General features: G+C 40.8%; 1 protein-coding gene across 3 annotated transcripts in view; it reads right to left on the bottom strand.

Moving 5' to 3' along the window:
- The window catches only part of LOC129697145 (protein LYRIC-like), a 62773-nt gene that overhangs the window by 29452 nt on the left and 18153 nt on the right, over nucleotides 1-15168 (bottom strand). For all 3 annotated transcript variants that reach the window (XM_055635398.1, XM_055635397.1, XM_055635399.1), the window contains exons 3-5: nucleotides 14427-14511; nucleotides 7697-7870; nucleotides 668-913 (exon numbers count right to left, since the gene is read on the bottom strand). In XM_055635398.1, coding sequence (XP_055491373.1) covers nucleotides 668-913; nucleotides 7697-7870; nucleotides 14427-14511 — 505 coding nt within the window. The remainder of the gene's footprint in view (nucleotides 1-667; nucleotides 914-7696; nucleotides 7871-14426; nucleotides 14512-15168) is intronic.

The raw sequence follows: 15168 nt of genomic DNA, 5'->3' as shown, positions 1-15168 counted from the left end.
TGGAGTTTAGGTTGAGGGGGGACCTCATTGAAACTTACAGAATAATGAAAGGCAAATATAGAGTGGATGTGGAAAGGATGTTTCCACTCGGGGAAGAGTCTAGGACCAGAGGTCATAGCCTCAGAACTATAGGGCACTCTTTCAGAAAGGTGGTGAGGAGGAACTTCTTTAGTCAGAGGGTAGTTAATCCGTGGAACTCATTGCCACAGAGGGCTGTGGAGGACAAGTCAGTGGATTTTTTAAGGCAGAGATAGACAAATTCTTGATTAGAATGGGTGTCAAGGGTTGTGGGGAGAAGGCAGGACAATGGGATTATGCGGCAGAGATGAGCCATGATTGAATGGCGGAGTAGACTTGATGGGCCGAAAGGCCTAATTCTACTCCAATAACGTGAACCACTCCCCTCCATCCCGCCACTGCCACCCTACTGAGCAGGGCCTTTGACTCCGTTTGTCCTTGCAATTCTCCTCTTACTTCTGCTGCCTTTACTCGGAACCACAACTGAGCTCCCTTTGTCCTTGCCTTGCATATCACGAACCTCGACATTCAATAGGTCTTGCTCCGGCAATATCACCTTCGCCATAAAGACACCATCATTAGGGAAATATTTCCCCTTCCTTCACATCATCAAATCCCTGCATATCCAATTAACCTGAAGGATACTCACCTATATTGGAAAAAATGTCCTTCTCAACAGAATCTGCAATTTCCCAGTCAGCTCCACTGTTGCTCAAATCCTTCGGCGGTGCTCCCCAGCCTGAGGTGCTCACTGGTGTGTCTGAGGATCCCCAGCCTACAGTGCCCACATCCCCACCCCCTGCACAGTGCCAAACAATGGCCTTTTCTGTTGCTTCATTCCAGCTGTCTGCTGTATCACCTGGAGAATCAGGTGGGGCACTCCATGCAATGGTCTCTGGAAAAAAGTGAAAAGGCAATGACAGGTTAAATGCCAATTGCTGCAACACCTGTGGTATTTCTGTCTACTTTATAGTTAAATAGAAATCCTAAGTTTCATAATTCATTTCATGTCTTTTATTTCAAAAGGTATCCAGTTTTCATGGTGTATATCAAAGCATAAACAATTCAACTCAATGCCAGCATGTAAATACCTCAGGTAAATCTGAGATATTACAAATACATGTTAGTATTGACCAGATCCTACTGCAGGAAAGGAAGAGTTAACTTATTCAGAACAATATTTTTATGCTGCTTTGAAGGACAGAAACATGCTGACTTAATTCCAGTCTGAAAATCCTCAGATTTGTTCAGGGTGGACAAAGTTCAGTTTATTTTATTATTGTCGTGTGTACAAAGGTACAGTGAAAATCTATTGTTTGTGTACTGGGAAGAAACTTCACTTTAATCTGGAGGTATACCTTTTCAAACTTCTGTACCTCTTGCCTGATGGGAGAGGGGAGAAGCGGCATGAGACCGGTCCTTGAGGCTGGTGGCCATGCCGAAGCAGTGTGAAGTGGAGATGGTCTCAATGGAAGGGAGGCTGGTTTGTGTGATGGTCTGGGCTACGTCCACAAATCTCTGCAATTTTTTTTCGGTTTTGGATGGAGCAGTTCCCAAACCAGGTTGTGATGCGTTCTGATCAGATGTTTTCCAATGTGCATCTGCAGAAATTAGTGAGGGTTGTTGTGGACTTGTAAGATCTACTGAATCCCACAACAGAAAGCAAAGAACAAACGTCACTTAGCTGAGCCAAACACCCGAGTCACGTTTATTCCAGCCGGCCTTTTTACTTACATTCTCACCAATCTTAACCTGTGTGCAGATAAGGCCAATTAGTGCGTTTGACCTTGGAGTTGTTATTGAGCTCTTGTAGCTGGACCTACCCGTGAGGCTGTTGGCGAGTCGCCAATGGTGATAGGCTGTATGCAAAACCAACGTGGGCGTGAAGGCGCCACAGACTTGCTGAAATTCCTTCGTCTTCTAAGGAAGTTTGGAAAAAGTACTCATTTTCTTCTTCTTGGCTATTAAATGACTTTTTCTGAGTTGTGTGGGAGGACATGTACAAACGTTTTTTATCTTTTGAAATCAAACAACCAACGCTGAATATTTAGAGCAAAAAGCTCTTAAGTTCCTTTATTTCCCTTGCCAATTTTTAAAAGCTGTGTATCCTTCTGCTTTGGAAATAAAGTGGACACTTTTGACCAGCCCCAGACTTATCAATTTAAAATTAGCTGTGGGGAAGTCATTGGAATATATCATCAGGACCATGACAAAGAACATTTGGCCAACTTTGAATGAATCCGAGTCAGCATGGATTAGTAAATGGTTCATCAAGTCTAAGCAATTGTTGAGGATGTCATTAACACACAACAGAGACACATCAGTGGATGATGCTTATTTATATGTCCAAGAATCATTTGATGTTTCAAAGTGGGATATCAATATCCTTTTACATACAATATCAGAAATAATACTGAAACATGTAACTGTTGGGAGGGGTAAGGAGTCCAGAATCAGGGGCCATAGTTTAAGAATAAGTGGTAAGCCATTTAGAATGGAGATGAGGAAAAACTTTTTCACACAGAGTTGTGAGTGTGTGGAATTCTCTGCCTCAGAGGGCGGTGGAGGCTGGTTCTCTGGATGCTTTCAAGAGAGAGTTAGATAGAGCTCTTAGGGATAGCGGAGTTAGGGTTTATGGAGAGAGAGCAGGAACTGGGTACTGATTGTGGATGATCAGCCATGATCACATTGAATGGCGGTGCTGGCTCGAAGGGCCAAATGGCCTACTCCTATTATCTATTGACTCGGTGAAAGGAGATATTGGGAATGTATTTTGATTTGAGGTGATCTGTAGGGAAATGTAACAAGGTCAGCTTTTTTATCATCATTAGGTGACCGGTGGTTCGATACCCAAGCTTCCAGGTTGCATTAAATTAACAGGCAGAGAAAGTTTTATAGGAAAATAAGAAATTTACAGATCATCATAAGGAGATATCTGCAGAGCTTACCATTGGTAGATGGTTCAATGCACAGATAATGTGGAGTCAGACAAATGGTGGAAGACTAAGGACAATAGATAGATAATTGTGTTCATACCTAAAAGTTAATCAAAAAGTGTGCGCGTGCTAAAAGAAAGTTTATCTCCATGTTGATCTTTATTGCAATGGAGCTGATGTCGAGAGGGAAGGTTCCCCAATAAATTATTTGGTAATAGAGCATCCTCAATCAGGCTCCATCTGGCTTAACGTGTTCAGTTCTGATCAATGCACCTCAAGAAAGATCCAGTAGCTTTACTGGGAGGTGCAGATCATTTAGCAGAAAGAAATCAGGGTGTAAAGGGTTAATTAGCACACCAGGTCTTAAAAGCTTTGCTTTGAGGTTAGAACATTGAAGAGAGATCGGTTTAAAATGATGTCATCAATTAAGTGGAAGTGGAGTATATAGTTAATTTGGTGGGAAAAATGAGTATTATAAAACACTCCAGAAAAAAGTATTCAAATTTAAGATTGGAAAGGCCAATTGAGAAATGCATGTTCACACATGACTTTAAATGCAAAATCTGCAGAAATACTGGATTAATTGGAAAGTTCAGGACTTTTAAAAGGGGCGCCTGAGTTTCTGATTTTTATAAGATCTAGAGGATAGGCAGATAAATACGCCGAGATATAGATCAACCATGAACAGACACAAAAGGCTGATCATTCTCATCCTGTTCGTACACCACCAACACTAGAATTTAGAGTTCAACAAAATGTAATTGGTTTTAAGCTTTGTATAATTTATGCTTAAGCTTTTTTTTTATTGCTGTATCCAACCACAATTTTCTGCAATAGATGTGTCTGAGTTACTTTTTCTGACTCGTTTCCTATAACTATATTTGTTTGGTTGATGCCCAGCAACAGTGACTAGGGAAGTAAGTAGAATACCTCACTTGAGAATTTACTTGATTCCTCCCTAGTCTGAGAAATCAGCGGTGATTGGCCATAGTTTAGCATTAATATTAATTGCCTTGGAGGAAGCCGACTTCCAGGCCAGGCTTAACCTCAATTCTGCGTATTAAAAATAGAAGAAGAAATGTGAAAACATTCAGTGAAACAATGCTATAGTTAGATCCAAAACAAAACTGCAGTGCCTGTGATTGTGGTTATCAATTTTACCATCCGAGTATCCATAATATTTCCCTGCAGATATTCTTTTCACTGCTGACTCTTCAAATTAATAACAATTCCCAGAAGGGCAGTTAAGCAAAAGCTCATTTCCCTTTCCACGAGTTACAAAATTGATGCACAACATCAAGGAAACGTGCTCTTTTAACATTTCATGAAATAATGGTGGTTGGCCAACCATACATCCCAGGAGAACTGTAGGTCTTGGGAAAAAGACCTCAAAATTCATAACTCAATCTGTCTAAGCATTCACTTTGGAATAGTGGCAATGTCTAGATGTCATTTAGACCTGCATCTTTCGACATGTATGTTAACTGCCATGCATCTCAGATCAGATTCAGATTCAATTTAATTGTCATTGTCAGTACAGTACAGTACAGTATATCTGCCATTGCATTTATTGTTGCTTTGTTCCTGGTTATCATTTAATGCAGGAGTTAATATATCAATTTATTCACTTTAGCTATAGAACATGTTACTTCAAAGTATCCAATAATTAGACAAAAATTATTTCCTTTTCACAAAACCCAATTACCTTGAATTTATCAAAATGCCTGGCATAATAATACTTTTGAACATTTTCCCACTGGTGAAGTTAAGGCAGTGGTTTTCTGCTTTTTATCTCCCTTCCTTTTTATTTAGAGATTAATTTGCTATTTTCTAATGTAATGGAATCTTCCCCAAATCAAGGGAATTTTGGATAATTAAAACCAATGCATCAACCATCTTTTTTATAGGCAGGTACGGGATACTGAGTTGGATGATCAGCCATGATCATATTGAATGGTGGTGCAGGCTCGAAGGGCCGAATGGCCTACTCCTGCACCTATTTTCTATGTTTCCATAATAAAAGTAGAAAATGTGAGAAAAACTAACAAGATCAGGCTAGATTAAAAAAAAGTTTACGTCTCATGTCAAAGAGCTTTCATCAGAAATGAAATCTCATTAGCCCATAATGCAGCTCTGTAGGACATTGGTTTGGCCGCATTTGGAGTATTGCGTGCAGTTCTGGTTGCCCTATTACAGGAAAGATGTGGAAGCTTTGCAAAGGGTGCAGGGAAGGTTTACCAGAATTCTGCCTAGATTAGAGGGTTTCAGCAACAGGGAGAGGTTGGAGAGATTTGGATTGTTTTATCTGGAACATTGGAGGTGAAGGGGAGACGATAAAAGTATATAAAATTATATGCAGCATAGATAGTGTAGATAATCAGAACCTTTTTCCCCAAGGTGGAAATGTCCAATACTAGAAGACACGCTATATGGCTAGAGGGGAGAAGTTTAATTGAGGAGTGCGGGGCAAGTTTTATTATGCAGAGGATGGTCGGGGCCTGGAACACATTGTCAGGGGTGGTGGTGGAGATAGATATAATAGTGGCATTCAAGAGACTGTTACATGGAAGTGCAGGGCACAGAGGGATATGGATCCTCTACAGGCAGATGAGATCTGCTCAGCTAGCCATCATGTTTAGCACATTGTGGGGACCTATTCCTGTGCTGTGCTATGTTCTAGCTATTTATTTTATAAGTCTAGGAAGAAATCTATCGGAATCCAGAGGTTTGTCACCATGTAGCTCCAAAAGTTTGAACCACACTGCTATCCTGATGGTTGTAATTATCTTGAGTTTCTCCTTCCACCCAATAGCAATTTATTGCTTTACGTTGGATGTTACTTCAATCCTCTTTAGTGAAGACTGATGTAAAATATGTGACTAAATATCTGCCAACCACTTGATTCCTATCATTAATTTCACAGGCTTGCTGGCCAGCACAACCCAGCCCATTATTTCAGATCCCCGATTTATAGGGTAAAAAAAATAATTAACCTGATACCAGTGCTTCATTTATTATTGTGCATTAATAACTTTGAGTAGTTTGCACTAATCTGGTTCTCAAAGGAAATGTGTTCCCTGGGGCTTTCCTTTGGTATAGTTTACATTGAACTGATGACCTCTAGATGTGACTCTTCATAGAACAATGCAAATACTGCATGTATTAAATTTCTATTTCAGCCAGTCACAACCCAGATCAGAATACAGGACATAACAGCCTTGGGTATTAATTACAATACCACCAGCCAGCTCAATCCTCAATAATAGGATTCATCCGAGTTTAATCAAACACAACAGTCTCTGAAATATCCAATTAATTCCGAAAGGGGTCCATACCATTTTATTTCATGAATTTATTTTTTAACTAAATAGAACATTTTAGTATTTTGAATTATTTTGTAATGTATTTGAATTTCATATTGAATTGATGCCTACCCTTAGAATTCACACGTTACATTTTAACAACGTACTCTCACAAAGAAGGGAAAAAACGGTCAAAGCCCATTCACTTGTTTGCTGCGGTTATATTTCAGTTATGCAAAATTATATTTAGGTTATGTGAAATCTATGTACCATCTAGCTTTGCATTGGTGTTGTGGTAATTAGAGTATCCGTGTCTTACATGTTTATTTTAGATGAACAGATGTTTACATGGCTAGAGGGCTGAAATCTGGAATGTCCTAATGAGAAGCACATCTTACTGTAGCTTTAGCATCACCTATTGACCAATCTTGTATTTATTTCATGAATTTAATGTAGAAGGACAAATGTTTCACAGATAGACGCTGAGCCAAATAAGGATATGGAAAAGGGTAAACGGAGTGAGTTTTAAGAAAATTCAAGAGTGTAGAGGGAGGTGGAAAAGGTAGCAGAGTTTAGAGAACGAGTTCTAGGCACGTGTCAGGAGTAGCTGGAGACACAACCATATAGTAAAGTTAATAGAGTGTGTTGCAAAATTGACGGAGATCCATTATTAGGTTGAATTCCTTGATAGGAAATTGGAGAAATACAAAAAGAGAAAACATTTATTAAAAAAGTTACAGGTGCAGTCTGAAAACTTAAATATTACTCAATGAGTTGAGTTGTTGTTGTAAGGGTCCATTGTAACTTTAGTAGCACAGAATGCATGGAAGCCACGTGATAGAGCATACCCAGTACTTATGTTGCAACTGCAGGGTTTCCACAGATGTTTCAGTGTAAGATCTAGAGAACCCTGTAGAAATTCAATCCCCTGTATTCTATAACCGGCCAAATAATCAGGTGCCTTAAAATAAGCATTCAGTAAATAATCTCTTAACAGCTACTTGTGCAATATATTTGAAAAGATCCTACATTAGCCATTCCTCTCGATTTAAAAATAAGATTGAATTGATTTAAAGAGAATTCAGGAGAATTTTCTCGGTTCGTTATGCACTGCTCACAAGTTCTATTAGCAAAATGCTTCTGTGGTTACTTCAATGTAAATAGAGTCATAGTGATTCTATCTACACTGAAATAACCACGGAAACATTTTGCTAATAGAATTTGCTTTGGATGTTCAGTATCTGCATGAGTTTTACTGGTGACAATAATGTAAAATATTTAAATTAAAACTTTATGCCAAAGTTGGAAAAAAATTAGTAACAATTAGGAAGCTGGAAAACAAATGTATTTTCTCTGAAAATATGCCCCACGGCCTTTTGTATTTTTAATGCTTCAACCTACACATTTAACAAAATCACACTTGTGGCATTTCCGAAATACCTCCTTGATCATCTGATCCCCTGTGATCCTTCACTGTTCTTGATGCAGCCCTGCTGCCACCAGAATAAAGAGAAATATTTGCATCAACAAAATCATTCACATCACATTTCTTCTTCTGCCGCTCCTTTCTCTGCTGACGTTTCTCTCGATTACTAATTTTTGTGACCCAGTCTCCTAAAAAATTATAAAACAAAACTTGCATTCATTTTTCATGTTATCACGTTGAAAAATCTCAGTATTTCTTACACTGAATCATTATTCATGAGGAGTTATTACTGTAGTGGAGGGGGAAGGATGATTCAAAGAAACTGCATTTCAAACAAAATATACCGACATGATGGATTAATTTACAAACAAAATTCTAAAAACAAGAGAAGTTCTATGTAATACAGTGCCCTCCATAATGTTTGGGACAAGACCCATCATTTCTTTATGTGCCTCTGTACTCCACAATTTGAGATTTGTAATAGAAAAAAAAATGGTTAAAGTGAACATTGTCAGATTTTAATAAAGGCCATTTTTACACATGACATTCACTGCCCGTGTCAATGTAAATTTGCATGGGGACATGCTTTGGAGGTGTTGTCGGTCAAGTGAGAATAACAGAGAGAATAATAATGCTGCTGTCTTGCCAATCAGACGCGCACAAAAGCTGTTGGTATTGGTTTTGAAGTTTGCGTTATCCCTGGAAGTTCTCGTTTTGATCTGGCTCGGAGACCGGACAGTGAGGGGACCAGCTCAAGAGTCAAGTCAAGTCAAGTCAAGTCAAGAGAGTTCATTGTCAAGTGTCCCAGATAGGACAATTAAATTCTTGCTTGCTGCAGCACAACAGAATATTGTAAGCATAAATACAGAACAGTTCAGTGTGTCTATATAGCATAGACCATATACTGTATATATACACAAATAAATAAACAGTGCAATAGTGCAAAGTGCAATAGGTTGTTATAGTTCAGAGTTTATTTGATGGCGAGTTTAACAGCATGATGGCTGTGGGAAGAAGCTGTTCCTGAACCTGGATATACCGGATTTCAGACTCCTGTACCTTCTACCTGATGGCAGCAGAGAGATGAGTGAGTGGCCAGGATGGTGTGGATCCTTGATGATGCTGGCAGCCCTTTTGAGGCAGTGACTGTGATAGATCCCTTCGATGGTGGGGAGGTCAGAGCCAATTATGGACTGGGCAGTGGTCACAATCCCACGATGCACCCAGTCAGCATGCTCTCTACTATGCACCTGTAGAAGTTCGAGAGAGTCCTCTTTGACATACCGACTCTCATTAATCTTCTCAGGAAGTAGAGGCGCTGATGTGATTTCTTTATAATTGCATCAATGGGATCAGGAAAGATCTTTGGAAATATGCACGCCCAGGAATTTGAAGTTCTTAACCCTTCCCACCATTGTCCCGTTGATATAAACGGGATTGTGGGTCCCTATTTTAGGGACGAGGTTCTTGGCAAATAAAGATTCTATTCTATTCTATTCTATTCTATTCTATTCTATCCTACCCCTTCCAAAGTCCACAATCAGTTCCTTGGTTTTGCTGGTGTTGAGAGCCAGGTTATTGTGCTGGCACCATTTGGTCAGTCGGTCGATCTCACTTCTATACTCTGACTCGTCTCCATCAGTGATTCGTCTCACAAGACTGGTGTCATCGGCGAACTTGATGATGGAGTTCGCACTATGACCGGCTACGCAGTCATGAGTAAAGCAAGGGGCTGAGCACGCAGCCTTGAGGTGCTCCCGTGCTGATTGTTATCGACGATTACACATTTCCACCAATACGGACAGACTGTGGTGAGGAAGTTGAGGATCCATTTGCAGAGGGATGCACAGAGACCCAGATCTGAGACCTTGGTAACCAGCTTTTTTTTTTTTTTTCCAAAAAATTTATTCAATTATTAAAAAATAATATTTACACTACAATAAAACAAGCCAGAACCCACCACCATAAATACAATACAAACATATATCCATAATAAACTATTATACAATTATGATACAATCCTTATTGAGGATACATTCACCACCCTGCGGAGCCCAGTGGTCCCGAAACTCCCTCAGGGTGCCCACAGACACTTTCTAATCCCACCCGGGCACGGACGTAACCCCGGAAAAGGGGCAGGCAGCTGGCCCGGGTATTGGTAACCAGCTTGGAGGGGATGATCGTATTAAACGCCAAGCTGTAGTCAATGAATAACAGCCTGACATATGAGTATTTGTTGTTCAAGTGGTCCAGAGCGGAGTGGAGAACCAGTGAGATCGCATCTACGTTGATCTGTTATGGCGGCAAGCGAACTGCAGTGGGTCGAGGTTCTTGTCAAGGTAGGAGTTGATATGCGCCATAATCAGCCTCTCAAAGCACTTCATCACCACAGACGTTAGTGTCACTGGTCGATAGTCAACATGTCACCTTGCTCTTCTTGGGCACCGTTATTGATGCCCTTTTAAAGCAGGTGGGAATCTCAGACCTCAGAAGTGAGAGGTTGAAAATGTACGTAAAAACTCCAGTTGGTCCGCACAGGTTTTTAGAATACAACCAGATATACCATCGGGTCCAGGCGCTTTCCGAGCGTTCACCCCCCTGAAGGATATTCTGACGTCGACCTCTGTGACTGTGACACCATCAGGGCGAATAGGGGCTCGGGAAGGCACATCAGTGTTCTCCCTATCGAACCGTGCGTAGAACGCATTGAGCTCATCAGGGAGTGATGCTTCGCTGACATTTGAGCTGCCTCCCGATTTCGCCTTGTAGAAGGTGATGGCATTCAAGTCCTGCCACAGTTGCCGAACATCCGTCTCAACCTGCAGCTTGGAGCAGAAGTCCCTTTTGGCCTTTTTGATGGCCTTACCAAGGTCATATCTGGACTTCTTGTATACCTTTGTATCTCCAGACCTGAATGCCTGGGATCTGGACTTCAGAAGAATGCGGATCTCATGGTTCATCCAAGGCTTCTGGTTAGGAAACACTCGGAAGGTTTTTGGTGGGATGCAATCCTCCACACATAATCTCATACAGCGGAGCTGGTCAGCGATGGATAACAGGATAGCGGGCGGTGGATAGCGCGAGTAACCTCAATTGGTCCCTTGAACTAGTATTGTCATTCAATAAGATCACAACTAATTCAACTTGTCCCGGTGAGCTCCCGTTTTTCCCACCATCTCTCCACCTGCTGTCACCCTCCACCCCCCCACCCATTCAGTCATTTAGAATGGAGGAGATCTGGAAGCCTTGGGCAAATTGAATTGTTCCTTTCTATATTTTTATTTTTTATTTTTTATTTTTTTGAGCGGGAGAAATTCTATGTCTCGCCAGCCTGTTTTCAAAATTTAGCAACTCAACATGGGGGTGCGTCTTCATTGCCGGGAAATATGGTATATCTTCGGAAACTCCTGTGCTAATTATTCCTGGTTAGAGTTAATGTGCAATGCTTTCCCTAAATTTCTCCCCACTGAAAAAAGTTACATGATCTGACCCTGGCATTTGAAGACTCCAGATGGAATCACTATTACTTCACTTCAAACTGAATGCTCTTAAAATAGTTCTTGAGACTCCATGGATTTAACTAATGAAACACTCATCCAGCATTGTTTATGTAGTCTGTGATTGTCAACCGCATCATTTTGTTTTACATGAGATGTATTGATTTAGACTTGTTAGAAAAAATAGAATTAGACTTTTATAGAGTGGATTTAATGGAAGAGTGACTAGGTTCAAATTTGACACAAAGAATTAGGATGGGAACTGGCATTATTCCATCAAAAGGTTTGTGAGAATGCCAAAAAACTAATAGTTGTACGTCAGCCATAAAAGCAAAATAGTGTGGCAGATGTTCTGCTCACCCATCCTGGTGCTTCCCCTGGTGCCATTCACCCTCTTCCAATGTGAACCCAAGCACAACGGTCTACTTGGAGGCGGGCCTCAGCTCATCAGCAAAGCTCTGGGCAATGTATTAGCATTTATAAAAGTTCAACTGAACCCAAACAACTAGCTATAACAACTGCCGATGCCCCACTGCTCTCTCACCTGCTATTAAACCAACAGGTTTCAATGCCATCTTGGGGAACGGCTGCTAACCAGCAGCCGTCCGTTTAATTCACTTTTTTTTTGCAGTTTTAGTGAGTCCTGTGCTTTGTCTGTGGGAGAGATAGACTTTTTAAATGTGGGGGGAAGGGGGTAACAATATTTCTAGGTCCCTACCTGGTTGGTGAGGCAGTTTTTTTTCCGGGCTGCCCCGTCGACCCGTCCTCGTGGCCTACCAGCGGGCGTGGAACGCCGTTTCCTGGCGGGGACCGCCCAGCACCTCGGCTTCAGTGGCGGCACAGCGCTGGAGCGCTATCGTGGAGCGGAGCGGGCGATGCCTTGCCTGGGTTGCCGCGCTGGATCGACGCGCTGGAGCTCCGGTGAGCTGTGACCGCCGAGATCAACACCTCCGGGCTGCAGGTCTGCGGAGCGCGCCGACTTTAACACCAGGAGCCTGGGAGCTCCAAACCGGCGCGGCCTAGTCGGCTTTGGAAGCCGCGGTCCCCAGTTAGGAAGCGGCCGTTCCAGGTGGCCCAGTCGCTGAAAGGACTCTCCCGACGCCGGAGCAACACCACCCGGCCAGAACGGTCAGGAACATCGGGCCTCCGGAGAGGCAACAGCGGAGGCCTCAATAGGCCTGACTTTGGAGAACTGGGGATGGGGACTGGACATTGTGGGGATGATTTTTTTTTGTTTGTAATGTGAATATGTTAGTTTGTGTCCAAGATGGCTGTCGGAAGGGAGAGTGGACGCTGGCGCGGTTTAGCTGCCGCTGCTCTCTCTTCACATTGTGTTTTTGATTTTTTGTCTTTGGAGCGAATTCTGTCTTTAATTTGTGTATTGGTGATGTCCTTATTATTTATTTTACTCCGACTATATGTTTTTTCTCTCTTGTTAATTTCTGTAAGGTGTCCATGAGACTTTGAAAGGTGCCCGCAAATAAAATTTATTATTATTAAAGCTGCCATTGACATTGAATTTACATTCAAAATCATAAAAGTAATATTTTAATAGAATAACAGAATTTAACATTTTTCAATGACAGCGGACACTTTAAAAAAATGATTAAATAGGTTTAATTAAACTGAATTATAACAAATAAAAAGGTTGACTTACCGATTCTCTGGCAGCCATTTGATCCTATTGATTTCAATGGGGCTGCTGCACTTGTGCCAGGATCAACAGGCAGATTTATCGACATAAGAGATCACTTGTCTGCACTGCCCCCTTGGATGCCATCAGGGCATCACAGTGGTAGCTGACAGTATAGGCAGCACAGCAGAAGTCGCTGCTGCCATCGGCTTAAAATAATGCCAATACTGGATTTTAGGACCACCATAAAAAATGCAGATAGATCCAACAGAAATGCTGGAGCCCAGGGAGAAAGTCAGCTGGAATGTTTCGTTAAGCTTACAGACTTCCTTCTTGATCGAACCTCATCACTTTTATTTTAATATTCATGCCATTTTTCTTAATATTGTGGGGGAAATTACATGGATAGCTGTGACTAACCTACCCTGCAGTTCAGACAACTTTCACAGCAGCATTTATAGGAGTCAATCCATAATACTAAGGCATCATCCTCAAAATGCAGAGAAATTAATCAATATGAATATTAAAGAAAATGCACTTGGTTTTCTGTGCCACCACTGTCTGTTGGGTTAAACTACTTATTTCAACACTGAAATCCTCAGTGACTGATTATCTTGAGAAAGTCAAACTGATTTCATAGAGACTTAAGAGACTTCTGAGGCTAGAACCTTAAGTAAAAAAACACTTAGCAGGTCAGGTAGCATCTATTGAGGGGAGGACAGAAGACAATTCAAGTTGGGTCACTTCTTCAGACTGATGGAATAGAGGGGAGATAGTTGGTAGAAAGAGGTGAGGGGAAGAGTTGAAGCTAGAAAGTGATAGGTGAATCCAGGTCTGAAGAGGTTGATTAAAAGGCGAGTCAGATGGGAAAGTGATTGTTTGATTGATATAAAAGCTCAGTTATAGATATCATTAAAATTTTCACCTATTAGAGACAACAGCTAATCAACAAGAGCTTGAAGCGCAGATTTCCTAAATTTTCTAATTCATAAGCATGTCTTTGCCAGTTTGAACCAGGCACTCATCATAGTCTTCATAAAGGAAAAAAAGTGACACTTTTTTTAAAAATACCAATGAATATTTTCCTTGGCTATTGCATTAGTTCAAAAGATAGGGGAATATTTTGGAGAAAGAGCATTTTCCTAAAGCATATCAAATAACATTTCCAACAAAAAGCTGCAAATTCTATAAATTCCATGATTATCACCAGATCTTTAATAACTATAGTAATCCCTTAATACGCAAGGACCTGCTTTGATCTTTTTGTTGAAGTTAGATACAAAATGCTGGAGTAATTCAGTGGGTCTGGAGAAAAGGAACGTAGCATTTCGGTTTGAGAACCTTCTTCAGACCCCTTTTTGTTAATTTCTTAGTACCCAATTCCAATGAATCTCTCAATAAAATGTGCAACTCTCCCCTCTCCCTTCATGCCAAAGTGTTCACTAGTTCTCTTCTCCAAATTTGCCTGTTATTCATATTAGAAAAAAATATTCCATCTCGGTCCTGGTAAAGTTGCGGGACCAGAAGTTAGTTCATGCCATAGGAAATGGTCCTTCTCTTAACTATGCATTCTAACTTTTCAAAATTCAATTTAATTATGGTTTTCAAACTCACCAGCTTCTTCCTCATTTTTTTCTCTCCTTCCTGTAACATTCTGATCGTTAGTTTTCTCATCTAATCGTTGTTTTTTCTTTTTGGCCTACGAAAGTAAAGTAACAATGGCATCAGAGGTCTATGATGTGCAGAATAACCACAGGATGTGGAGACCACATACAAGTATACGTGGAAATAAACTGTTTGATTAAACTTCCTGCTTACGGCTGGCTGTTATTTTCATATCAAGATCAGATACTGATGAGGGTGGAATGGCTCCAAATTACCATGATGTTCCAAATAGCTTGGCTCTGAGCCATTTTCTAATCTGGATGTGGATGAAGTACGAACTCAAATAACAAGGTATACAGTAGCTTAATGCTAATTTATCATTATCAAGCCATCAAAAAGCAGATGATTCAAATTATCAGGGCTCTCTTTCTGGAAATGCTGTGTGAGGTTTTACAATAAAATGCTCAAAACTATGCCATTTATACACATCAATTTACACCCACATTTAACTCTGCTGCATGTCCAATGATACAAACTTGAAATAATACACAGAAGATAAACATGCCAACAAGTAGGTTTGTAAATAAGTGAGGCAGCCAATCAGGTTAAGCAGGTTTTCACCCAAGACCATACATACTGGGGAAGCACGATGGGAAAAATGGCCAACAGAGATCTTAAAGATGTTAGCGAGGCAATAAATAGATTTATCCTGGTATTTAAGTTTCACAGCATAGTTAGTTTAGTTAAAATA

This window comes from Leucoraja erinacea, chromosome 5 (assembly GCF_028641065.1).
Source record: "Leucoraja erinacea ecotype New England chromosome 5, Leri_hhj_1, whole genome shotgun sequence".
NCBI lineage: Eukaryota > Metazoa > Chordata > Chondrichthyes > Rajiformes > Rajidae > Leucoraja > Leucoraja erinaceus.
The sequence above is the reverse complement of the archived record's forward strand: the minus strand, read 5'-3'. Positions and strand labels throughout refer to the sequence as shown.